The 26,930-nt window shown below is 45.1% G+C and overlaps 1 protein-coding gene across 1 annotated transcript; it reads left to right on the plus strand.

Moving 5' to 3' along the window:
* The first annotated feature begins 8,183 nt into the window (after nt 1-8,183).
* LOC140492663 (profilin-1-like) lies at nt 8,184-24,117 on the plus strand. The gene is made up of 3 exons (XM_072591700.1): nt 8,184-8,397; nt 18,219-18,411; nt 23,861-24,117. The coding sequence occupies exons 1-3, from the start codon at nt 8,272-8,274 to the stop codon at nt 23,959-23,961; spliced, it is 420 nt and encodes a 139-aa protein (XP_072447801.1). The 5' UTR covers nt 8,184-8,271; the 3' UTR covers nt 23,962-24,117.
* Nucleotides 24,118-26,930: the final 2,813 nt, after the last annotated feature.

A 26,930-nucleotide genomic window follows, 5' to 3' on the forward strand; every position in this document is an offset into this window, starting at 1 on the left:
CTGTTTTGTTTGCTTGTGTTTTAATGAGGTTGTACAATGTTGATTTGAAGAAATAGGAGTGTAAGCAGTTTTCTAAAAGAAAATGGCAGAAGCAGGAAGCTAATAGTGCAGTTTTCTTCATTGAAACAGAGAGACAGTCTGTGCGTGAGTGTATCCATGTGTGTGGGTATGTGTGTGTGCGCGCGCGCGAGTGTATCCGTCTATGTGTCTGAGTGTACCCATGTGTGTGGGTATGTGTGTGTGTCTGTGAGTGTGTGTGCGTGCGAGTGTATCCATGTGTGTGGGTGTGTGTGTGCGCGTGCGAGTGTATCCATGTGTGTGGGTGTGTGTGTCTGTCTGTGTGTGTGTGTGTGAGTGTGTGTGTGTGTGTGTGTGTGTGTTTGTGTGTGTGTGTGTGTGCGCGCGCCAGTGTATCCGTCTGTGTGTGTGAGTGTATCTATGTATGTCTGTGTGTGTGTGCATGTATGTGTGAGAGAGGAAGGGGGGAGGGGGTATAGCAGGGAATAGGCGCTACATTTAACCACAGCTTTGTTCTGAAGTTGAAAGGACAGAAGCAGTCTCATGTAGTCAATTCATGATAATGTCTTATCGGTGAAATCGAATGTAAAACTCAGGAACTAGAATGCATTTCATCCAATTCTACTTTAATGGTAAGTAAACACACAGAGTCTGACCCACAAAATTAATTCCGGTTTTAAAAGCCACTATATTTACATATCGATGCATACCTTTGTCAGATTATGTTCTGGCGGATCTTGAGAAATATTTTTCTACCTTAAAGGGAAACAATTATATTCCTATCTTTCATTTTGATACATTACAACCAGCTCGGCACATGGTACAGAATCTCACAGTGAGTTCATCAAATCCACACCTGAATCAAAATGGTTTACATTTGCAAAAGCATGGCCTAATTGGGGACAGTCAATGTGGTTTTGTGCAGGGAAACTCATGTCTTACAAGTTCAAAGGAGATGTAAGGGGTAAGTTTCTTGCACAGAGAGTGGTAGCAGTCTGGAACACATTGCCAGGGATGGTGGCTGAGGCAGGTACAATAGGGGTATTTAAGGGGCTTTTAGATACATGAATATACATGAAGGGGCACATGAATATTCAGGAATTGGAGGGATATAGCCCAAGGGCAGCCAGAAGGCATTAGTTTAATTTGGTGTCATGTTCCTGTGCTGTACTGTTCTATGTTTTATGTTCAACGATAGAACTGCTGAACTAAAACACACCAGACAATGTAGTGATGCAAGGCAGAATCTCACTTTGAGAACAATGAGGAAAGATCAGGAAATGCTGGTCCATCAGAAAGGTCACAATTTAAAAAAAAATTACAGGACACAGGGATTTGGGAGTCCTCGTTCATGAATCATAAAAATAAATTCATTCAAGTTTAGCAGATAATAGGGAAGGTAAATAGAATGTTGACCTTTATTTCAAAGGGAATAGAGTCTAAAAGTGCTTAAACCATACAAGGCACTGATCATACAACAGTTGGAATATTGTGTATAATTCTCGGTCACTTATTAAAGGAAAGATACTGGCATCAGAGACATTCCAAAGAACGTTCACTCGACTGGTCCCAGGAATGGAGGTTTTATGAGGTGCGGCTGAGTGGTTTGGGCCTGTACTCATTGGAGTTTAGGAGAATGAGAAGAGACCTTATTGAAACAAATAAGATTCTTAGGAAACTTGACAGGGGAGATGCTGAGAGGTTATTTCTTCTTGTGGGAGACTCTAGGATCAGAGGGTATAATCTCAGAATAAGGGGATTCCCATTTAAAACATAGATGAGGAGGAAATTCTTCTCTTAGAGAGGAATTTTTCTCTCCCTCGCCCTTTCCCAATTTATCAGTTGGATCATTAAGTGTACACTCAAGGCTGAGATAGACATTTTAAATTGGGAAGGAGATTGACGGTTATGAGGAAAAGGCAGGAATGTGGAGTTGAGGATTATCAAATTAGCCATGGGTTTTATTGAATGCTGAAGTAGACTCAGTGGGCTGAATGGCCTTAATCTGTACCATGTCATATGGTCTTATGGTCAATTGATGCAAGTTACAACACAATTGCAGTTTTAACCAACGTATCATGTGAATCACATCACCTCAGAACATTAGCATAAAAAGATTCCTTGTGTGAGTGTTGTGAAGGATTGCTTTCAGTCCTGACCATTTGCAGTTCATTTTGTCTCGAACTGGAATATACCTTTCATTTCTTGTTGGACCCTTCAGAAACACAATCCCTTCTGCTCGTCAAAGTCGGACAGTATTTTATTCTGACAATAGGTAGGTGCATATTTTTGACTGGCATAGATTCAGTGGGCCAAGGTAAGTATACCCCTGTAACTCGATAAAATGGCTGCATTCAAAAGACTTGAGGATTGGTGGTTTACAAATGCTGTGTCATTCTTTGAAAGGGATGTGAGAGAGAAGTCAAAATACTTATAGACTAGTCAGTCTGATCTTGGTAGTGGGAAAATTATTGGAATTGCTATTGAGATTTAGAACTTGGAAAGGCACACATTAATCACATAGTCAGCATGATTTTACTAATGGAAGGTTATGTCTTACAAACTTAATTGGATTGCTTGAGGAAGTGTGGCATGGTGGTTAGCACTGCTGCCTCACATCACCAGGGACCTGGGTTCGATTCCACCCTCGGGCGACTGTCTGTGTGGAGTTTGCACATTCTCCCACTGTCTGCATGGGTTTCCTCCGGGTGCTCAGGTTTCCTCCCACTGACCAAAGATGTGCGGGTCAGGTGAATTGGCCGTACTAAAGTGTCCCTAGTATCCTGGGATGCGCAGGCTAGGAAGATTACAGTTACAGGAATAGAGATGCTCTTCAGAGGACTGGTGCAGACTCAAATGGCCTCTACCTACACTTAGTGATTCTAAGTAACAAGGACAATTGAGGAGTATAGTGCAGTGGATGTGGGTTTTAGACAGGCATTTGACAAGGCAGAGTGATCCAGAAAAATGAATGGTCATGAGCTCTGGGGGAAAGTGGAGAGTTGGATAAAACGTTGACTCAGTGACACAAAACTGAAGGTAATGGTCGATGAATGGAAAGGAGTTTCCAAGGATATTTCACAGGGTTCAGTGTTGGGTCCCTTGCTGTTTGTGATAAATATTAATGACTTAGGCTTAAATATGGGAGGCATGATTGGGAAAATGTGCACAAGGTAGGTCTTGTAGGTGATAATGAAGGGAGTGGGGCGACTGCAAAATAGTACGAATGGTTGAGTGGATGGAAAAATGGCAAATGGAATTCAATCCAGGAAATATGTGATTATGCACCTGGGGAGAGATTTAAAAAAGGGTTTACACAATTAATGAGAGGGTATTGAGAGGAGATAGAGTGACCTGTGACTGCATGTTGACAGGAGTCTGAAACTTTCAAGACAGGTTAATAAGGTGCTAAAGAAGGCTTTCCTTCATAGTGCGAGGTACTGAATAGATACAAAATAGAGTAGGCCATTCAGCCCATCAACATGATCATCACTGATCATCTAACTCACTTTCCTGCTCCCACTTTCTGTCCCATACCCATTGATCCCTCTGGCCCTAAGAACTATATCTAACTCCTCCTTAAAAACAGTCAATGTTTTGCCCCTAACCACTTTCTCTGGTAGATAATTTGACAAGTTTCCTACTCTCTGGGTGAAGATATTTTACCTTGTCTCAGTTTGAAATGGCCTACACTGTATCTGTAGACTGTGACCTGTTGGTTCTGGATTCTCCAGTCATCAGGAACACCCTTCCCGCGTTTACCCTGTCTAGTCCTGTTAGAATTTTATAGGTTTCTATGACAGCCTTCCTCCTTTTTCAAAGCTCCCGTGAGTATAAACAATCCAGTCTCTCTGTATATGTCAGCCCTGCCTTGCCAGGAATTAATTTGGTAAATTTTTATTGCACGCCCTTTACAACAAGAACATTGTTCTTCAGATAAGGAGACCAAATCTGCACACAATATTCTAGTGTGGTCTCATGAAGGTCTGATACAGTTGCAGAAAGCCATCCCTGCTCCTGTACTCTCTATAACCTTTGTCTTCTTTACCAGCTCCTGTAGCCGCAATGCTTACTTTCAGCGACTGGTGTGCAAGGACTGGTGTGCAAGATCTCGATGCAGCTCTCCCTTTCCCAACTTATCACCATTCAGATAATAATCTGCCTTCCTGTGTTTGCCACCAAAGTGCATAACCTCATAGTTATCCACATTGTATCTGCCATGCATTTGCTCACTCACTCAACTTGTGCAAATCACACTGAAGCATCTTTGCATCCTCCTCACAGCAAAACTCCCCCAAACTTTGTGTCATCGGTAAAGTTGGAGATACTCCATTTGTGTCAATCATTAATCTGTATTGCGAATAGCTGGGGTATAAAAGCAAGCTGCAACTATCTAAGGCAATGGTTAGGCCACAGTTAAGAGTTTTGTGTACCGTTTTGATCACCACATTATGGGAAGGAAATTGTTGTTCTGGGGTGAATACAGAGAAGGTTTAGAAGTGTGTTACTAAGGGTTTTCAAATTGCAGCTAAGAAGAAAGGTTATGTCGTCTGGGGCTGTGTTCCTTCAAACACAAGGATATTGATGGCATGACTGAAGTGAGGTGTACAAAATAACAAGGGAGTTTGATAGAGTGGAAAACGAGAACTTCATCCTGACTGAAAAAGCAATGGGAACAGATTCAAATGGTTAGCAGAAGACATGGGGAAACTCTTTTCCCCTCCCACAGAGGGTGATGGGTGTCCGGAATTCACCCCCATTTCGGTTGTTGAGCTGCTAGCTGAAGCACAGGATTCTGCACTACAGGTCACAGGTTTAAGGTGAGAGGAAAAAGATTTAAAAAGGGACCCAAGGGATAACTATATCAGAAAGAGGGTGGTGCATGTATGGAATAAGTTGCCAGAGGAAGTGATGGAGGTTGGTACAATTACAGCATTTAAAAGGCATCTGTATGGGTATATGAATAGGAAGGGTTGAGAGGGATATGGGCCAAGTGCTGGGAAATGGGACTAAGTCAGATTGGGAGATATTGTCGGCACAGATGAGTTGGAGCAAAGGGTTTGTTTCTAAGCTGTATGACTCTATGATTCTAAGAGTCAGATAAGAACGGGCAGCTAGTTCAATCAGCCAGCTCAGACACTATTGGCTGAATGGCTTCTCTCCATGCTATCAGCTTTCTATGGGGTCTAGAAACATTTTCAAACAGTGAGTGATCAGGGTCTGGAATGTGCTGCCTGATTGCGTGATTCACACAGGCTCTCGATGAGGATCTCAAAACGGACTTACTGAAATGAGGGAAAAAACAAACAGCAGGGCAATGGAGGGAAAAGTGAGTGAGTGACAATGAATGAACTGCTCCTCCAGAGGGCTAGCACCACCCTGATAAGCCCAATGGCCTCTTCCAGTGCCATAACCACTCTATGTCTAAGTCTGACAGGCACCAGTTGCCTAATTCGTGATCGGGTGTGGTGTGTTATACTATCATTAATAACTTGCATGGACAGAGGGAAAAGCAATGGTCAGACTAGGGCTATTTCCAGGGAAATCTGCCTGCAGTGTTCTGGCATCATAGCGATTCTTAGCCAACAACCAGAATCATCTTGAATTTAATTGAATTAGCTTTATTGTCACATAGAGTCATTGAGATGTACAGCATGGAAACAGACCCTTCGGTCCAACCCATCCAGATATCCCAACCCAATCTAGTCCCACCTGCCAGCACCTGGCCCATATCCCTCCAAACCCTTCCTATTCATATACCCATCCAGATGCCTCTTAAATGTTGCAATTGTACCAGCCTCCACCACTTCCTCTGGCAGCTCATTCCATACATGTACCACCCTTTGTGTGAAAAAGTTGCCCCTTAGGTCTCTTTTATATCTTTCCCCTCTCACCCTAAACCTATGCCCCTCTAGTTCTGGACTCCTTGACCCCAGGGAAAAGACTTTGTCTATTTATCCTATCCAAGCCCCTCATAATTTTGTAAACCTCTATAAGGTCACTCCTCAGCCTCCGACGCTCCAGGGAAAACAGCCCCAGCCTGTTCAGCCTCTCCCTGTAGCTCAGATCTTCCAACCCTGGCAACATCTTTGTAAATCTTTTCTGAACCCTTTCAAGTTTCACAACATCGTTCCGATAGGAAGGAGATCAGAATTGCACACAATATTCCAACAGTGGCCTAACCAATGTCCTGTACAGCCGCAACATGACTTCCCAACTCCTGTACTCAATGCTCTCACCAATAAAGGAAAACATACCAAACTATCCTATCTACCTGCAACTCCACTTTTGAGGAGCTATGAACCTGCACTCCAAGGTCTCTTTGTTCAGCAACACTCCCTAGGACCTTACCATTAAGTGTATAAAGTCGTGTGAAGATTTGCTTTCCCAAAATGCAGCACCTCGCATTTATCTGAATTAAACTCCATCTGCCACTTCTCAGCCCATTGGCCCATCTGGTCCAGATCCTGTTGTATCAAATGTACAGTGAAAAGTTTATTAGTCCCTACTTACAGTGCCATCTCTTTGAGCCGAAATGCAGGACAGCTTCCTTTAACTGGTGTCCTCAGTAACATCCAAGAATTTCCCAAATGAGAAATTAAGAGGTGACCTTATTGAGTTGCTCAAAATTATGAACATTTTTGACAGGGTAAAGAAGGATATTCTGTTCCCATTAGATAGTATGTCAGTAACTAAGGGTCACAACTTAAGCCTATATTCTCTGGAATTTACAAGAATGAGGGGAGATCAAATTGAGGTATTCAAGATGATAAAAGGTGTGGAGAGTTGATGCTTCCTCTTGTGGGCACTTTAGGACGAGAGTTTCCGGGGGCAGCAAATTTAAAACTTGAGTTGAGAAGGAACCATTTCTCCCAAAGGGATGTGAATCTCTGGAATTTGGTCTCCCCCAAACTACGGTGGATGCTGGGACAGTGAGAAAGTTTAAGGGGGAGTTAGACAGATTTTTAATTGGTGATGGGTTGAAGGCAGGAAAATGGCGGTGAGAAATATATCAGCCAAGATCAAATGGTGGAGCATACTCGATGGGCTGAATGGCCTAATTGCTGCTCCTATATCTTATGAACTCAGGAACAATTTCAAGGCAAGACAACTAGGAGTGAAATGAGGAGAAACTTCTTTACTCAAAGAGATGTTAGGATTTGAAATATGTTGCCTGGGAGAGTGGTGCATATATTCAGGAGATTTGTATGTTCTCCACGTGTCTGTGTGGGTTTCCTCCCATAGTTCAAAGATGTGCAGGTTAGGTGGATTGGCCATGCTAAACCACCCACAGTGTTTAGGGGATGTGTAGCCCAGTACAGGACTACAGGAAGACAGTAGAAAATGTTTACAATCTGATGTACATGTACCTTGGTCAAATCTTGGATACAAAAGAGAATTAAAAGAAAAAGTAGTAGCATTACTTAAAGTGTCTTAAAAAAAGTTATAAATGAGATGGTTATAACACAGTTAAAGGAGGATTGACATTACAGTCCGGTAAAGAGTTGCAAGCAGCAACATCTCAGTACCTTGTAGGGTTAGGTGTGTTAACCATGGAGAAAGTGTGGCGCTGGAAAAATACCAGCAGGTTAGGGAACACCCGAGGAACAAGAGAGTCCGAGAAGGGGGGGGGGGGGGGGGGGGGGTTGAGCCTGAAACGGCCACTCCGTTGCCGAGTTAAACCCTGGGGAAAGGACACGTTTCCAGGGGATGGCGCGGGTGGGGTGCTGTTCCGGAACTACAGCGTGGACTCGATGGGCCGAATGGCCTGTTTCCGCATTGTGTGGATTCGGTGGTGACTGGGTGGAACGTGGGTTACATCTCAGACACCAGCAAAACTTTTAACGGCCTTTTCTAAAGGGAAACTCAGCTAAAACCGGGTCGCCTCGCCCAGGCTTTTGTTCTGTCGTTTTTCTGAAGTTTCAAAGGGGGAAAGAAACCGCCAAAAGAAAAAGCTGCTGGTGGTTTTTTTTTAATTTCTCTCTTTTCTCTGGCAGAAGGCTCCAACCCTACCTTTTAAGGCAAAACAGGAACTGGTTTAGAAATTTGCGGCGATGGGGAAGATGTAGATTTGGTGGGGAGGGGGGTCTGAGCACTGAGTGGCTGTTGCCTGGTCACTGGAGGCGGGGTGTACCAACCCACTGCATTGATATACCGCCCAGGAGGACAGCACTCTGTGCAGTGACGGTGAAGCTTTCTCTGGTGTTGTTGGTTAGTGATTGCTGCTCCGGTTTTAAAAAAAAGAAAGAAAAGATGGCTTGGATGGATTATGTAGACAGTCTGATGACCGCTAACGGCGTTGGGGAGGTGGCTATCGTCGGGATTGGTTGTAAAAGTATTTGGGCTGCCACCAAGAACGGCAATTTTTGCAAAATCACGGTAATCCCGCCTTGAACTTTTCGGGACTGTCCTGGGGGGGGGGGGGGGTAGGCTCAGCGTTCTACCGAAACCTCCCTTCATCCACCACCCCACCCCCTTCCCCAGATACCTCTTATACCCCACCCCCCCACTCCGTCTCTCTCTCTCTCTCTCTCTCTCTCTCTCCTTCTCCTCCTCCCTCTCCCTCCCTCCCCACCCCTCACTCCGTGTCTCTCTCCCTTTCCCCCACCCTCTCCTCTCCGTGTGCCTGTCTCTTCCCTACCCCCCCCACCCCGTGTCTCCCCTCTCTCTCTCTCTCTTTTCTCCCCTCCCACACTCTGTCTCTCCCCCCCCCCCGGTCTCTTCCCGTCTCTTCCTCCCCCTCCCCCAGAGGTACTTCCTGGTTCTGGTGCCCGGCTCTGGGTGGAGGCTGTGCCCCGCCCGTGGTTGTGTGGGGGTGGGGGAGGGGAGTGAATCCATCTTCCCCACCCCCGGGGGATCAAAGTGTCGGCCCCAGGCCGCACTCCGGCTCCGTTACAACTTCCTTTCACACTCCCCCTGCCCGTGGAGAATCGGCTGCCCCCCCCAGGGCCAGCACGGGGTGGGGGGGCCGAAGGGTTGACTGGCCGCCTGCTGGCGCTGGGAGGCGAGCAAGCGTCACTCTGATGCGGTTTCGTTCCTGAGCCGTCAAATTGGGACTCGGAGAGTGTGCTGGGGGGAATGAGGAGGCCTCTTTGTCTTCACTATGGAAAGGCAGCTGCAGCATTGGACAGTAATCTCGTGTAAAAAACCTGGTCAAAACTTTCGACCAAATGATTCGGTTTTATGAAGCTACTTACAATGCTACCCTACTGTTGAATCACTTCGTGTGGTCACATCTGGCTCTCTTATGGCTGCTCCTACATGGTCTTTCAAATATATGAGCTATTAAACACCACATTAATGTATAAAGATTTGAAATTAATGTAACTTTTTAAACTTTTTTCTCTTCAGTTTGTTTGATGGATGTGGGTGTTCCTGATCAGACCTTTTGTGGGCAGCTTTACACTTTCTTAAAAGTGAATCACCAGTAGACAGGATAGCGAATTGGTCAGTGCATTACATATAGGAGTTGAGGTCATGTTGCAGCTGTGCAGGACACTTTTTTTGGAATGTTGTGTGCAGTTCTGGTCTCCCTCTTTTTATAGGTAAGATGATGTGAGGCCTGAAAGAGTTTAGAAAAGATTTGTGGTTTGAGCTATAGGGAGAGGTTGAATAGGCTGGGGCTGTTTTTTTCCCTCTGGAATGTCTGAAGCTGCAGGGTGACCTCTTTAGAGATTTATAAAATCCCAAGTATGGATAGGTAGGAAAGCAAAGGCTCCTTTTTCCCCCCCCCACGGTGGCAAAGGTTTAGGGTGAGAGGAAAAAGACGAAGTTGCCTCAGGACAACTTTTTCACACAGGGTGGTGCATGTTTGTAACGAGCTGCCAGAGGAAGTGGTGGAGGCTAGTACAATTACAGCACTTAAAAGGCAGCTGAATGGGTATATGAACAGGAAGGGTTTAGAGGGATATAGGCCAAATGCTGGCAAATCTGACTCGATTAATTTAGGATATCTGGTCTATATGGACAAATTGGTCCAAAGAGTCTGTTTGTGCTGTATAACTCTGACATAGATGGGCAAGAGACTTGAAAAAAACATGTCTGACTACAGCCTCATGAGCAATCCACAAAGACTGACTCACAATCGGAATTTTTTTTTGTCAGCGGGCTGAGCATGTGCTGGAACAGGGTTCAGACAGATGTTAGCCAATGGGACTGGATCAGATTAGGATATCCAGTCAGTGTGGACGAGTTGGACTGAGTCTATTGCTCTACAATATAACTCTTTAAGACTCTTTCTTGAAGTGTTGGCTCTTTGTTCAGTGTGTGCGGCTGCTGCTACCAGCTAACTGCTTGCTTTTGGCTGGTGCAGCTGCCTTGACTTTGCAGCTGCTTATGAATTATTTTTTTCCCCTCTAATCGAATCCTGTACTTTCAGGGGATTGCCAGTTTCACCCTTGAGGGATGTCACTTGCTTTTCAGTGTTCAGGTCAGCAGCTGTGACCTTTTTTTTGTTTCCTGTGGCTTGAGGGATAAGTGGTACAATCTTGATTAAAACTAGTGTTTTGAATTTCTTCAGATGCAGAGGAACAGACTTAATGTTCAGAATTATTGACCAAATAATTGGTTATGATCCAAGTAGTCTTTTTTTCTAAGGTGAGTTGGAGAGGGTTGGCAGATTAACTACTCTTCCCCCTCCTGTTCTCCATAAAAGACTAATTAATGTGGTGACCAAAACTGCACACTACCAGAAGGATGTGGAAGCTTTGGAGAGAGTGCAGAGAAGGTTCACCAGGATGTTGCCTGGTCTTGACACTGGATCTGAGAATCTTCTAAAGACTAGGATTGCTTTCACTGGAAACATGGTGGTGGAGGCTGACACGTTGGCGATTATTGTAAGAGGCATCTGTATGATCCCGTGACTAGGAGGGAATAAAGGGATATGGACCAAATAAGGACAGAAGGTTTGTTTGATTTCAGTTTAGTTAAAGCATGATGGTTGGCATAGGCTTGAAGGACCAAAGTGGTGGTTTCTGTGCTGTATTTTATTTTTAGTAATTTGTGCAGTTCTGGTAGCCCTCCTATAGGAAGGATATTACTAAATTAGTGAGGGTTCAGAAAAGATTTACCAGGAATGGAGGGCTTGAATTAGAAGGATAGGCTGGTTCACTTTCTACTGGAATATAGGAGGTTGCAGGGTGACCTTTTTCTCGAGGTTTTTAAAATCACATGGGGCATAGAGGTAAATAGCAAAAGTCTTACTAGCTAGGATTGGGGAGTTCAAAGGGTGGCACAGTGGTTAGCAGCTGGTGCTGCCACCACACAGCACCAGGGACGCAGATTCACTTCCACCCTTGGAAGACTATGGAGTTTGCACAGACATTCTCCCTGTGAGTGTATCGGTTTCCTCTGGGTGCTCTGGTATCCTCCCACAGTTCAAAGATGTGCAGATTAGTGGATTGGTCATGCTAAATTGTCCATGGTGTCTGGGAATGCTTAAGTTAGGTGGACAAAATTTTTAAAAATCACAACACTAACAAGTTTATTTGAAAGTATAGCTTTTAGCGCACTGTTCCTTTCCTACCTGGTAAACCTGTTGGACTATAACCTGGTGTTGTGTATTTTTTTAACTTTTGCCCATCCCAGTCCAACACTCTCACCTCCTCCATCATAGGTTGGGTGGATTAGCCATAGGACATTGGGTTGCAAACATAGGGTAAGAGAGTGCGATTGGGTGGGATGCTGTTCAGAGGATCACTGGACTTCATGGGCTGAGTGACCTGTTTCCACACTGGCATTCCATGAAATCTAGAGGGAACATTTTCAAGGTCAGGCGGAAGAGATTTTTTTAAGCATCTGAGGGGCCACATTCTCTCCTCAGGATGGTATGCATGTGAAATAAATTGCTGGAGGAAGTGATGAATGAGGATACAATGATAATGTTAAAAGACATTTGGGCAGCTATGTGAATAGCAAAAGTTTTTTTTAGGATATGTACAAAATGCAGGCTTTGGGAAACTTGGTCAGCAAGGATGAGTTTGAGTGGTCTGTTTCTGCTGTATGCCTCCCTGACTGCTTTGTGTGTTTCTCTGAAAAACAGGAGTTGCTGATCTTGAGGATTGACTGACTGGTAGCATTCTTGACACTTGTGATCACAAACCTGGAATGCATAGATATTGGGGGGGTGGTGGGGTAAAACTGTCAACCACTTTATCATACCTGGCACACACAAGACAGATGTGGTTGGAGGTCAGGCTTCTGTTCCTTGGATGCTGCCTGACCTGCGCGTTTCCAGCACCATACAAATCTTGTGGTTGGAGGGTCAGTCACCTCCGCTCCAGACCATCTCTGCAGGAGTCCCTCAGGGGAGTGCCCTTGACCCAACCATCTTCAGCTGCTTCATCAATGACCTTCCCTCCATCAGAAGGTCCGAAGTGGGGATGTTAGCTGATGATGGTGCTGAACGTTGCGTAATACATGACTCTTCAGATATTAGAGCAGTTCACTGTCAAATGCAGCAAGACCTGGACAATATCCAGCCTTGAGCTGGCAAGTAGCAAGTAAATTCTCACCCACATATGCCAGGCAATGACCATCACCAATAAGAGACAATACCCATTGTCCCCTGGCATTCAATAATATTTACCATCACTGAAACTCCCCCACTATCAACATTCTGGGGATTATCATTGACCAGGAACTCCACAGGAGTCACTACATAAACATTGTTTACAAGAGCAGGTCAGACAGCAGTGATACTGCAGCAAGTAATGCACCTCCTGACTTCCCAAAGCCTATCCTGCCGTCAACACCACCCATCAGGAGTGTGATGGGGCACTTCCCATTTGCCCCTAGATGGGGGTCAGCTCCAACAACACTCCAGGAGCTCAACACCATTCAGAACAAAGCAGCCTCTGCTTCAATAGCACCACATCCACTCCCTTTACCACTGACAGTTGGTAGCAACGTTGTACCATCTACAAGATGCACCGCAGGCATTCAAAGATTAGATTACTTAGTGTGGAAACAGGCCCTGTGACCCAACAAGTCCACACCAACCCAGTGAAGTGTAACTCACCCAGACCCATTCCCCCTACACAACACTATGGGCAACTTGGCATAGCCAATTCACCGAACCTGCACATCTTTGGATGGTGGGAGGAAACGGGAGAAAATCCCACGCAGACACAGGGAGAATGTGCAAACTCCACTCAGTCGTCTGAGGTGGGAATTGAACCCAGGTCTCTGTGCTACCATGCTGCCCAGACAGCACTTCCAAACCGACAACCACTTCCATGTGGAAGGACAAAGGCAGCAGACACATGGGCACATCATTGCCTTCAAGTTTCCCTCCAAGCCACACTCCATCTTGACTTGGAAAAATATTGCTGGGTCAAAATCCTGGAATTCCCTTTCTGTAAGGTCTACCTGCAGCAGTTCAAGAAGGCAGCTCCCCACTAAATGGTGACCCCCACCAGCAATGTCCACATCCCACAAAATTTAATTAGCACTCTCTCCAGCTGCTTAAAGTTGCTGTAGTCTCAACCATAGGGGTGCTCCTTCATCAAACAGGTAGGTGACCGGTTGTGTTTAATTTTAGGGGAGACTGCTTTTGGTCAGGGGAGAGGTTGAGAAGGTGGGACCTCTGGAGATTTCGGTCAATCCAGTTTTGAAGTAGTCCTGATATCTTGCACTTGATGTTATCCAAGCTTGTTTTCTTTGTGGGATCCCAGCATGATTTGTACAAGAGCCTCTATATGACTGACTGACTGATCTGACTCATTATGGTCTAGAACCTGGATAAGATCCCATTTCCTGAAAATGACGACTGACTGGGCCTGTCTGAAATAGAGGCCCAGAGTTAGGTGAGGCTGTAGGCTGGCAGTTTTCTTGGGATGGGTTAGGGTTGTAGTTGGACAGAATTGGCCGATTTGAAAATGGAGTTGGAGGCTGTATCCAAAGTTTAATGAAGGCTGGATAAGGGGCTGCTAGAGGAGTGTAGAGGTAAATGCTGCAGTTTACATAGATGTCTGAAATATCATGTTGATATGAACGAGGAGGAAACAATCGAATAGTCATTGAAGCTCTAGGGGCTGGTTCTGTTCTTGTCATCTCTTTTCCTTGCTATGGTCTCTCTGCCAATGTTTTAAATCTACCATTTTCATGCTTCTTTCCCAGCTTGATTTAATAACGCTTCTTGGATCTGTGTTCTGTCTGAGATCTGTGTTCCTGTAGGTTCTGACCTCCTGCATGTTTCTGATGCCCATCGCCCCTTAATTGAGTGTCTGTGCCTCGACTCTAAACTGTCTGCCCCATTCTTAGTCGAAAACAAAAGACATTCCTTGAAGTTGTAATCTGAACTTTCCCTGTCTTAATGGTCTCCCCTCTTTAGTTTTGGTGATCTTTGTTCCGGTACGGTTTCTTCACTTGTTTTTAAAAAAAAACCTTTTTCCTATATTTTTAAAAAACTGAATTTTCAGGTCTACCTGACATGGCAGATGGAGTTTAACTTGGGTAAATGTGAGGTGCTGCATTTTGGGAAAGCAAATCTTAACAGGGCTTAATGGTAAGGTCCTGGGGAGTGTTGCTGAACAAAGAGACCTTGGAGTGCAGGTTCATAGCTCCTTGAAAGTGGAGTAGCAGGTAGATAGGATAGTGAAGAAGGCTAGGTTTAAAAACAAGGACTGCAGATGCTGGAAACCAGAGTCTAGATTAGAGTGGTGCTGGAAAAGCACAGCAGGTCAGGCAGCATCCAAGGAGCAGGAAAATCGACATTTCAGGCAAATGCCCTTCATCAGGAATAGAGCACGTTTGGTATGCTTTCCTTTATTGTCCAGTATTGAGTACAGGAGTTGGGAGGTCATGTTGCAGCTGTACAGGACATCGGTTAGGCCACTGTTGGAACACTGTGCAGTTCAGTCTCCTTCTGATCAGAGGATGTTGTGAAACTTGAAAGGGCTCAGAAAAGATGTTGCCAGGGTTGGAAGATTTGAGCGATAGGGAGAGGCTGAACAGGCTGGGGCTGTTTTCCCTGGAGCATCAGAGGCTGAGGGGTGACCTTTTTATAGAGGTTTATATTTTAAAAAAAAAAAAAAAAATCATGAGGGGATAAATGGGTAAGATGTTTCCCCCTGGGGTAGGGGGAGTCCAGAACTAGAGGGCATGGGTTTAAGGGGAAAGATATAAAAGAGCTAAGGGGCAAGTTTTTAACACCGGGTGGTACATGTAATGAATGATCTGCCATAGGATGTGGTGGAGGCTGGTACAATTACAGCGTTTAAGAGGCATTTGGATGGGTATATGGATAGGAAGGGTTTGGAGGGATATGGGCCAAGAACTGGCAAATGGGATTAGATTAGGATATTTGGTAGCATGGCAGAACTGGAGTGGTGGGTCTGTTTCTGTGCTCTCCATCTCTGACTATGTCTGCCTGCAAGTTGTGTGCTTTTTGAACAAAGTGGAATGTATCTGCAAATACAAATTTCCCCCCATCGATGTCTACGTGTGTGCATGCTTGTTAAACTGAGTAAGATGGAGTTTTAAGCCTGTGACTGTGTGTCTGAATGTGTGTATAATGTAGTGGGTTCACTTGTGTGACTTGAACCAAAGGTCCTGGTTGAGGCCCTCATCATGGGTACCAAACCTGGCTATCAGCCTCTGCTCAGCCACTCTGTTGCATATCCTGAAATCCACCTTGGAGGAAGGTTGCCCAAAGATTCCAGGCTGAATGTCTGTGACTAAAGTGTTCTCCAACTGGACACCACACAATCACCAGACAGGGGTGCTCCATCCCAGGTTTAGAGGAGATGTTCGAGGTAGGTTCTCTAGAGTGGTGGGTGCATGGAATGAACTGCCAGCAGTGGTGATAGTCAGATACACTTGGGACATTTTAAGCAACTCTTGGATAGGCACATAGAAGATATTATGACAAAGGGTATGTAGGTTAGTCTGATCTTAGTAGAGTTAAAAATATTGAGGGCCTGTTGTGTTCTAACCAGTGTCTGTACCAGAAACTTGGCTGTTTTTGTTACATTTCCCTGATAGTCCATCACCCGCTCCATTTTCCAAAACCGCAGACTTGTTTGAGGTGGGGTAGCCACAGGAAACTCCTGTACTACCCTCCTACCCTTCCTGCCTTTCTTGGAGGTAACCCACCTACCTGACATTTTTCTCCCTGCCTATAACTGTCATCCGTCACACCCCCTAGCTCCTGTTAATTCTTCATTACCTCTAACTGCTGCTCCAACTGATCCATGCAATATGATAGGATTTGCAACCAAAGACACTTCCTGCAGACATAATTATCAATGACACGGCAACTCTCCCACATCTGTCAGGAAGCGTACAATACCCTACTAAAGGCCTAACAATCCACAGACCCAGAAAATTGGCCTTGCTGCTTCCTTTTTCAAAAAAAAAGTGGGAAAAAACAAAAACCGCCCCAGCCTAACTTGTATTTCTGCTTTTGTTTCTAAAATTTCATTAGCAAGCAACAGCTTTTTGTGGGAAGGTCACGTCTCAATCAATTGATTTGGGGATTTTAAGGGAAAAGTGGCTTTTTTTTTCGTCTTCAGTAAAGCTTTTGATCTGCCCTTCCTTGTGGCAGAGTAGAAAAGATGAAGTCACATGGTATTTGGGTAAGCTGGCAAAATAGATACAGAACCAGGTCTGTCAAAGGAGATGGATGGTAACAGTGAAGGATGCTTCTTGGAATGTAGGGTTTTGCCTAATAGTGTTCAACCGGGATCAGTGTTGGGATCTCTGGTGTTCATGCTCTATATATAGATGACTTTGGAGGAAAATGTAGCTGGTCTAATTAGTAAATTGGTGGACAACTCAAAGATTGAGTTGCAGATAGTGAGGAGTATGCTGTAGGACAGAGATCAGTTGGAGGTATGGGCAGATAAATGGCAGATGGAGTTTAATCTGGACAAATGTGAGGTTGACTTTCCAAAACACACAACCAAATAAAAGTGAAAATTTAGTGTTGACGTGCAGAGGGGTCTGGGTGTGTAGGTCCACAGATCTCTGAAGGTGGCTATGCAGGTAGGTAAGAGTGAAAGGCCTATGCCATGTTTGCCTTAATTGGAAGGGGTATTGATGATAAGGATAAGCAAGATATGCTGCAGCTTTATTAAACTTTAGTTAGACCACACATGGAATATTGCATTGTGGTACAGTCACCACACTACCAGGAAGATGTGGATGCTTTTGGGAGAGAGTACAGTAAAGCTTTACCAGGATGTTGCCTGGTCTGGGGTAATGTCTAGCTATGACACAAAGTTGGCTAGACTTGGGTTTATTTTCTGAGGGATTTTTTTTTCTTCTTTTCAAAGGATGGTGAGTGCCTAGAATGCCTTACCAGGCAAGGTCCTGGACGCAGTAACAGTAACAACATTCAAGAAGCACTTGGATGAATGTGAATAGGAAGCATGTAGAGGGATACAGATCCTGCCCATGTAAAGGGGTTTCAGTATGGTGGGCAAAATCTGTTGGCACAGACTAAGTGGACCAAAGGGCCTGTCCCTGTTTGTATTATTCTTTATTCTTGTCCCTCTTTTTGCCCAACTTTCTCTTCCCTACCCCCACTTTGCAAAACACATGAGTTGCTTTTTAAATAAATGGTCACTTCATTTTTTTTTTAAAAAGTGCATTTATGTTGACCATCTTTGGTCTGAGTATAGTCCTGGCTTCTTGCATTCCTAAAGCACATGACGACAGTAGAATTTGTTTCAGTATTTGGCTGTTTTAGAATGGACACTGTGCTGCTGGAAAAGCACAGCAGGTCATGCAGCATCTGAGGAGCAGGAAAATTGACATTTCAGGCAGAAACCCTTCATCAAGAATGAGGCTGTGGGTTGGGGTGGGGGTGCTGAGGAAGATGGGGCTGGGGGAATGTGATATTTGGTGTGGGGGAAAGAGAAGTTGGGTCAAGAGGGTGGTGCTGGGTTGGAGGCTTGGGACTGGCAAAATGTGGACGGAGGGGAAATGAGGAAACTGTCGAAATCCAAATTGCACCCATGTGGTTGGAGGGTGCCAAGGTGGAATATGAGGTGTCCTTCCTCCAGGTGGTTAAAGTGTGGCAATAGAGGAGGCCCAATACCTGCATGCCCTTGACAAAGGGGAAGTTGAAGTGTTTGGCCACAGGGTGGTGGGGTTGGTTGGTGCGGATGTCCCAGAGATTCAGTCGGCCCTGGTAACTGCTAATTACTAAGTATTCCTCTTGTTAAATTAAATTCTTTTTATTTAATGTTTTTCAGTGTGACCAAATTTCAGCATTGCTGGGTGATATTAAAGTTTTACAGCAGAATGGAATACAGCTGGGGGATAAAAAATATACTTTTGTTACGACTGACTGTGAACAAAACTCCGCCGCTAATGATTGGAAGTGGATAACCATATCTGCCAAGGGGGACTTGAAAGTCAGTGCAGTAATTCACCGAACAGAAACATGTAAGTCCTGAACACTAAGGTTTTGTTTCTTTGTTTAGATTTCTGAAGGGTTTCACTTTTTTTAAAAAACTTTTGTTTTTGAAGAATTATGTGGTAACTTGGAGTAAATGGGCAATCCTCTTGTGACCATGTAGACCCTTGAATATTCATTCCTAAAGTTTATTTTAAAACATTCCCCAATTGACTGTATGGGGAATTATGGCAGTCACCAGAACCTTAACAGCTCATTTATAAAACTCCGGTGAGTCTTGGCTGTGACTTTTCTTATGATCTTCCTGACAGTATTACTGAGACTAGCACTTATTGACCTCTCCTTTATTGTCATTTAAGGAGTTGGTGAGATTCCACTCTGTATCACAGCAGTGTGTGTGCACTGTATCGTTTAGTTTAGCTGTTCCCTGGTTTGACTCTGTTCATCCAATCCCACAATGATCCAGTAGCATGCTTCCATGTGAATGCATTGCTGTCATTTTGATACATTAAAGATTCTTTTATTCACTTCATGGAAAAAGCATCTGTCTATATTCTCCAGAGTCTAATGTGACACAAGATGCACATTAACGTGAAATGTTCATAGCTGCTAATGCCAAAATTCACTTGTGGGTCTGATTCTAATTTATTAAGCAGAAATGTATTTCATCAATTCTGGAGCCATTTGATCCAACTGATAATGGGGAAAAACAGACTATAGGAGACTGGGTGAAAGTGTAACATGTGAAAGTTGGTGAGCTCAGTATGGGTGCCACCAGAAATTGTTGGAAAAGCTCAGCAGGTCTCACTGCATCTGGGCAGTGAAGTCAACCATCCGTGTTAATGTTTTGGCTCGAGTGACTCTTCATCGGAACTGAGGAAGGGGTGCTGGATCCAAAAGTTAATTGATTTCTCTTCACGGATGCTACCAGACCAGCTGAGCTTGATCAGCAACTTTTATTTACAGCATCTGCAGTTCTTTTCCACCAGGACTGTTTGGCTCTTGACCTCCATCTTGGTTCAACCACACAGTTGAATTTAAGATGTTGTTGCAACCTCTAACAAGGAAATGCTTGGCTGACCAGGCAAAGCACAGCTCCAGCATGGGACAATTATGTTCAATAATGACCATCTCCAGCCAGTGAATCTACCAATGTTTCCTTGGCATTGCAGAAGCCCCTAGTCCTCATATGTAGGCTGCTATGAACCAGAAACTGAACTGGATTAACAAGTGCTTTTGGCTAAAAGGGCAAGCTAGAAATTCTGTGGCCAGTATCTCCTGACTTCCCAAGGGCTGTTAGCAACCTCACAGTTGGTGTGCTGGAATACACTTTGGATGTCTGTAGCAATGCTCAAAGCTTGACCTTGTCTGAGATTGGCTCTTTTGGTTTGGTGCCCCATCCATCATTTTTCAATATTTTTCCCTCACTCCCTTCACTGTATGAGTTTTGTAGATAGTATGCATTGTAGAAACCAATGAGACTTTGCTGACCCCTGTCTGACCTATAATCACCATTTTTGTTTGATCCAGATGGATGAGGGCCACTGACACCAGGTAACACCACCAGCTGTAAGCTCCCCTCCAAACTATTTGCCACCTTGACTTTGAATTAATTAATTCTTAATTGTTACCAGTTTAAAAATCTTGATCACTTCCTTAACACCACTTGAGTGGATTGTAGTGGTTCTTACTTGAAGACACAGTTCAAGAAATCAGCACAGTAGAAATATCAGAAAAATTCTGAGTTTCAATAGGGTCATGTGGAGGGGCTTACAAATAAGGGAGGATATTAAACATGGATTTTGTTTAACTTGTATGGAACCCACCTTAAACACTAAAGAACTGCAGATGCTGAAAATCTAAAATCTAAACAAAATCAGATTGCTGGAAAAACACTCTGGACTGACAGTATCAATCCAGAGAAAGCAGATTTTAATGTTTGGGTAGAGTGACCCTTCCTCGATGCATATCTATTCTTCCAAAACTAAGAGTCCCCCTTTTTTTTTTTTTGTTCTAAAACAAAACCTCCCAGTTAGTTAAACCGCCCTGGGTAGGCACTGTAGCAAAACCTATCAAAACTAAATCTAAACATGGTCTGGAGTAATGATACCTCCTGACCAGTGTGGTGAGCACATCACTTTCAGAACTTGTTTGACTTTAGTTTGAATGAAGATGGAATAGAAACTTTACAGAAGCATTCCTCTTCCCCCTCTTTGAAAAAGGGATCACTAATAATCACTATTCTTCACTTTAGGTTATATAGTGGAAGTCTTGTGAATTTCAGTCATAGGTCTAACATTTTTACTATGGTTAAAGTAAAGGATAGGCAGGTCTGATGCCCCACTCTCTTTGCAAGAGGCTTGGCACCTGCACGATTATGGTAAAAACAATGACTGCAGATGCTGAAAATCAAATACTGGATTAGTGGTGCTGGAAGAGCACAGCAGTTCAGGCAGCATCCAACGAGCAGCGAAATCGACGTTTCGGGCAAAAGCCCTTCATCAGGAATAAAGGCAGTGAGCCTGAAGCGTGGAGAGATAAGGTAGAGGAGGGTGGGGGTGGGGAGAGAGTAGCATAGAGTACAGTGGGGGAGGGGATGAAGGTGTAGGTCAAGGAGGAGAGGGTGGAGTGGATAGGTGGAAAAGAAGATAGGCAGGTAGGACAAGTCAAGGAGACAGTAACTGAGCTGGAAGTTTGAAACTAGGATGAGGTGGGGGTGGGGAAAATGAGGAAGCTGTTAAAGTCCACATTGATGCCCTGGAGTTGAAGTGTTCTGAGGCGGAAGATGAGGCGTTCTTCCTCCAGGCGTCTGGTGGTGAGAGAGCGGCGGTGAAGGAGGCCCAGGACCTCCATGTCCTCGGCAGAATGGGAGGGGGAGTTGAAATGTTGGGCCAAGGGGCGGTTTGGTTGATTGGTGCGGGTGTCCCTAAAGTGCTCTGCTAGGAGGCGCCCAGTCTCCCCAATGTAGAGGAGACCACATCGGGAGCAACGGATACAATAAATGATATTAGTAAATGTGCAGGTGAAACTTTGATGGATGTGGAAGGCTCCTTTAGGGCCTTGGATAGAGGTGAGGGAGGAGGTGTGGGCGCAGGTTTTACAGTTCCTGCGGTGGCAGGGGAAAGTGCCAGAATGGGAGGGTGGGTCGTAGGGGGGTGTGGACCTGACCAGGTAGTCACGGAGGGAACGGTCTTTGCGGAAAGGGGTGGGGAGGGAAATATATCCCTGGTGGTGGGGTCTTTTTGGAGGTGGCAGAAATGTCGGTGGATGATGCAAAGGTTTGTAGGGTGGAAGGTGAGCACCAGGGGCGTTCTGTCCTTGTTACGGTTGGAGGGGTGGGGTCTGAGGGCGGAGGTGCGGGATGTGGACGAGATGCATTGGAGGGCACCTTTAACCACGTGGGAAGGGAAATTGCGGTCTCTAAAGAAGGAGGCCATCTGGTGTGTCCTATGGTGGAACTGGTCCTCCTGGGAGCAGATACGGCGGATAGGACAGTGTCAAGGTAGGTAGAGATGAGTTCAGTGGGGCAGGAGCATGCTGAGACAATGGGTCGGCCAGGGTGGTCCTACCTTGACACTGTCCTATCTCCCCTCGTCCAGGAACTCCCCACATACGTTCGAGACACCACCCACGCCCTCCACCTCCTCCAAGACTTCAGTTTCCCTGGCCCCCAACGTCTTATCTTCACCATGGATATCCAATCCCTCTACACCTCCATCCGCCATGACCAGGGCCTCCAAGCCGTCCGTTTTTTCCTCTCCAGACGTCCCCAACAGTACCCTTCCACTGACACACTCATTCGTTTGGCCGAACTGGTCCTCACCCTTAACAATTTCTCCTTTGAATCCTCCCACTTCCTCCAGACCAAAGGGGTAGCCATGGGTACACGTATGGGCCCCAGCTATGCCTGTCTCTTTGTTGGCTACGTAGAGCAGTTGATCTTCCGTAATTACACCGGCACCACTCCCCACCTCTTCCTCCGCTACATTGATGACTGCTTTGGCACCACCTCGTGCTCCCATGAGGAGGTTGAGCAATTCATCAACTTCACCAACACATTCCACCCTGACCTTAAATTTACCTGGACTATCTCTGACACCTCGCTCCCCTTCCTGGACCTCTCCATCTCCATTAGTGACGACCGACTTGACACTGACATTTTTTACAAACCCACTGACTCCCATAGCTACCTGGATTACACCTCTTCCCACCCTACCTCTTGCAAAAATGCCATCCCGTATTCCCAATTTCTCCGCCTCCGCCGTATCTGCTCCCAGGAGGACCAGTTCCACCATAGGACACACCAGATGGCCTCCTTCTTTTGAGACCGCAATTTCCCTTCCCACGTGGTTAAAGGTGCCCTCCAACGCATCTCTTCCACATCCCGCACCTCCGCCCTCAGACCCCACCCCTCCAACCGTAACAAGGACAGAACACCCCTGGTGCTCACCTTCCACCCTACAAACCTTCGCATCATCCACCGACATTTCCGCCACCTCCAAAAAGACCCCACCACCAGGGATATATTTCCCTCCCCACCCCTTTCCGCCTTCTGCAAAGACCGTTCCCTCCGTGACTACCTGGTCAGGTCCACACCCCCCTACGACCCACCCTCCCATTCTGGCACTTCCCCTGCCACCGCAGGAACTGTAAAACCTGTGCCCACACCTCCTCCCTCACCTCTATCCAAGGCCCTAAAGGAGCCTTCCACATCCATCAAAGTTTCACCTGCACATCCACTAATATCATTTATTGTATCCGTTGCTCCCGATGCGGTCTCCTCTACATTGGGGAGACTGGGCGCCTCCTAGCAGAGCGCTTTAGGGAACATCTCCGAGACACCCGCACCAATCAACCAAACCGCCCCGTGGCCCAACATTTCAACTCCCCCTCCCATTCTGCCGAGGACATGGAGGTCCTGGGCCTCCTTCACCGCCGCTCCCTCGCCACCAGACGCCTGGAGGAAGAATCGGAACACTTCAACCCCAGGGCATCAATGTGGACTTCAACAGTTTCCTCATTTCCCCTTCCCCCACCTCATCCTAGTTTCAAACTTCCAGCTCAGTTATTGTCTCCTTGACTTGTCCTACCTGCCTATCGTCTTTTCCACCTATCCACTCCACCCTCTCCTCCTTGACCTATCACCTTCATCCCCTCCCCCACTCACCCATTGTACTCTATGCTACTCTCTCCCCACCCCCACCCTCCTCTAGCTTATCTCTCCACGCTTCAGGCTCACTGCCTTTATCCCTGATGAAGGGCTTTTGCCCGAAACGTCGATTTCGCTGCTCGTTGGATGCTGCCTGAACTGCTGTGCTCTTCCAGCACCACTAATCCAGTACCTGCACGATTATTGTTGGTTTTACAGCTGGTATCATTTTTACTCTGGAAAAATGTAACCTGTGCTTTTGTCTTTAAAGATGGAGAGCACCAGCTTTATGTCCTAATCTTGTTTTTTTTTCTCTCTCTCTCTCTCAGCACTAATCCTCATAGAAGCTGCAAACACTGATCTGAAAGGACCCAGTTTACTCGAAATTCTTCAAAGAACAGTTAATTACCTGCTTGCTAACCATATCTAGTTGTGAAGTTTCTACTTGGTAGTGTGCTGGTCAATCTCACTGTTGCCACTGGGAGATGAAGATTCTATGTTCTCTCAAGTGTACACAATTTGCCTGCAAAAATCAATGTTATTGATGTAATTTGCAATCATTAAATGTTAAATCTTGTTCCCATTATGTTCACTTTTGTACCCTTTATTACTGCCTTAATAACTGTTTAATTTTTTTTTTCTAAACTGCAATTGAATAAAGCTAAATCTCGAGCATGAACAATTGCTTTCACTCTAGTCTAATAGTAGTTTAAAGATGGCAATTGAGATGCTGTGATCTCACTGGGTCTTGCACCATGGCATCTGTGATGCCCTCCTGCATCAAGTTTGCAATGCCTCAATATGACCAGCTGTTGTTCCATTGGGGCCACTGTTTGTAATATACATAAATGATCTGGAAGAGGGCACTGTTATGATCAAGTTTGCAGATAACACATAGATTGGTGGAGTGGCAAAAAGCATAAGGGACTGTCGGAGGATCCAGATAGTCTGGAGAGTTGGGCAGAAAAGTGGCAGATGGCTTTCAGTCCAGACAAATGTGAGGTGATGCATTTAGGCAAGACTAATTCTAGACCGTATTAAACAATGAATGGAAAAGCCATACTGAAGATTCAGTAATGAGAGGTCACTTTCAAGGTAAGAGGTGGAAAGTTTAAGAGGGATACATGTGGCAAATAATCAGAGGGTGATGGGCATTTGGAACGCAGTGTCGGTAGAGGCAGGCATAGCAGATGCATTAAGATGCATCTGGACAGATGCTTGAGTAGGTGGGGAGCAGAGGGATACAGATGCTTAGGAATGGACTGACTGTTTTAAGCAGTGGATTTGGATGGGCTTAGGCTTGGGCTGTAAATTTTCTTTGTTCTATTAATCTTTGTGTGTTCACACATTGCATTTACTTTTTTGTTTGCAAATTATATTAAACCTCTGACATTTTGTTCTTGATCCTTTTGAGCTGAAATAGTTTCTCCCTGTCTGCTCTGCTGAGACCTCCTCAGGATTTTGAAAACTATAAAATATCCCTTTTTTTGGCTGCCTTCTCAGTCATAAAACATGGAAACAGACCCTGCATTCCAACTCCTCCATACCAACTAAGTTTCCCAAACAAAACTAAGTCCGTTTGCCTATGTATAGTCCATATCCATTTAAGCTTTCCCTATTTCCATACTTGTCCAAATGTCTCTTAAATGTTGTAACTGTACCTGCATCCACTCCTTTCTCTCAGTTCAAACTACCCTGTGTGTTGCCTCTCGGGTCCCTTTTTTTAAAAAATCTTCCTCCTTTTCCCCTACCTTTAGGGAAAAGGGGCTTGCTATTTACCTCATTGTGACGTTATAAACCATGGCAATCAAAACTGAGGAAATCTGTTCTGCTTTTTACCATCCATCCTCAATGGAAAGTGTTTCCATGCTATAACCTTGTTGGAAGTCTCTGCACTCTCCAGTGTGTTTAGTCAGGTCTCTCTCTGTTCCTTTTTTTTTACCGAAATACACTTTTTGATGTTAGCCATGTTCTTTCTATCAAAATGTGTCACTTTGTGTTCTATTCACCCACTTCACCAATGTCAATGTATTTTTGGAGCTCTACACTGTCTTCACAGTTTACAATTGTTCCAAGATTTCTGTTGTCTTCAGAACTGTCTCCTACAGACTGATCATCAATTTTCATATTTCAGGAAAAATGAAGATCCCAATATTGATCACCTGGAGAAATCTGAACCCATTTAACTATTACCATTTTTTTCCTGTACTAAACTAAAGAACTAGGGATGCCGGAGATGAGAGCACCTATGAAGAGCTCTCTCTCTCTTTCTCTCTCTCTCTCTCTTCTCTCAGATTAAACTCTCTTTTTACTTCTGATGCTGCCAGACCTGCTGAATTTCTTCAGAGATTTCTGACCATGTTTCCTATCACTCAGCTAATTTTGTAACCATGTTGTCTCTGTCCATTTTATTCTTTGACCCATAACTTTCATCACAAGTTTTCCTGTTCTTTTGTCCTTTTCGTCCTGTAGAGCTAGCATGTTTGTTGTGGTCCTCCTGAGGAACTTCACTAGTCGACAGCATCAAAAACTGACTCTGCAGCACAGTGACCTATAGTCTTATAGCGACCAGGCTATTTCTGAGCAAGTGCTGCATCATGGAACTGTCTTAAGCATCTGCCATCACTTCACTTAGAGATCTAGGCCACAAATGAGTCAAAATTAATAATTCCCGTAAAAGATATCAAGCAATCTTTCACACTCTTAGCTCAGTGCCTGTAATTGCACTGGAATATCTCGATTGGGGGTGCAGTTAGGGATAGTCAAACTTTGAACTAACAATTGAAGGTTATCAATAAAATTGTGTGGAATAGAATGGGTTGGAAATGTGAAACTTTCCATAATGCGTGGGCCATACTGGAGTAGTGCTTCTCTGTGCTGGTTCTGCAAAATGTCAGAAATATCAGGATCTACTGCTGGGACAGACATACACAAAGGGCAATACAAATAGAGCAAGCAGCCTTTGCGATCCAGAGCTCCGAGTGATGTGCAGTGAAGGGCCTCTGGTCAGACAGCATTGAGTAACCTCTGTTAGACAGTGGGGTATGAGAGCAAACTGCAGTAATAACACACAGGCCAGGCAATACAGGTGCTCTGTTCATTCACTCACGACTGGGTTCATTCATAAACACCTGATTCAGCAATTATCTCCACCCGCTAAGATTGTCACTTACAGAAAGACTATGTGACAGGAACCGATCCACTCCCTTCTGTTCCCCTCCCCTCGACTCGCCTACCCCTTCCCCAACCTACATCCCTATCCTACCCTATTCCTCTCTTACCCAATCCCCTCCCCTCTCCACAACCCTCACCATTCCACTCCCCTCCCTTGGGCCCACCGTTACCCCACCCTTAACTGCACCCATACCCACGCCACACCCCTCCCTGCTGTCCCCTCCC

Source organism: Chiloscyllium punctatum, chromosome 21 (genome assembly GCF_047496795.1).
Source record: "Chiloscyllium punctatum isolate Juve2018m chromosome 21, sChiPun1.3, whole genome shotgun sequence".
Taxonomy (NCBI): domain Eukaryota; kingdom Metazoa; phylum Chordata; class Chondrichthyes; order Orectolobiformes; family Hemiscylliidae; genus Chiloscyllium; species Chiloscyllium punctatum.

Excerpts from the sequence above, each read along its gene's own strand:
- LOC140492663 (XM_072591700.1), top strand. The coding sequence starts at position 8,272 with ATGGCTTGGATGGATTATGTAGACAGTCTGATGACCGCTAACGGCGTT. Across the intron at positions 8,398-18,218 it reads GCAATTTTTGCAAAATCACG|TGTGACCAAATTTCAGCATT; the intron begins GTAATCCCGCCT and ends AATGTTTTTCAG. Across the intron at positions 18,412-23,860 it reads AATTCACCGAACAGAAACAT|CACTAATCCTCATAGAAGCT; the intron begins GTAAGTCCTGAA and ends TCTCTCTCTCAG.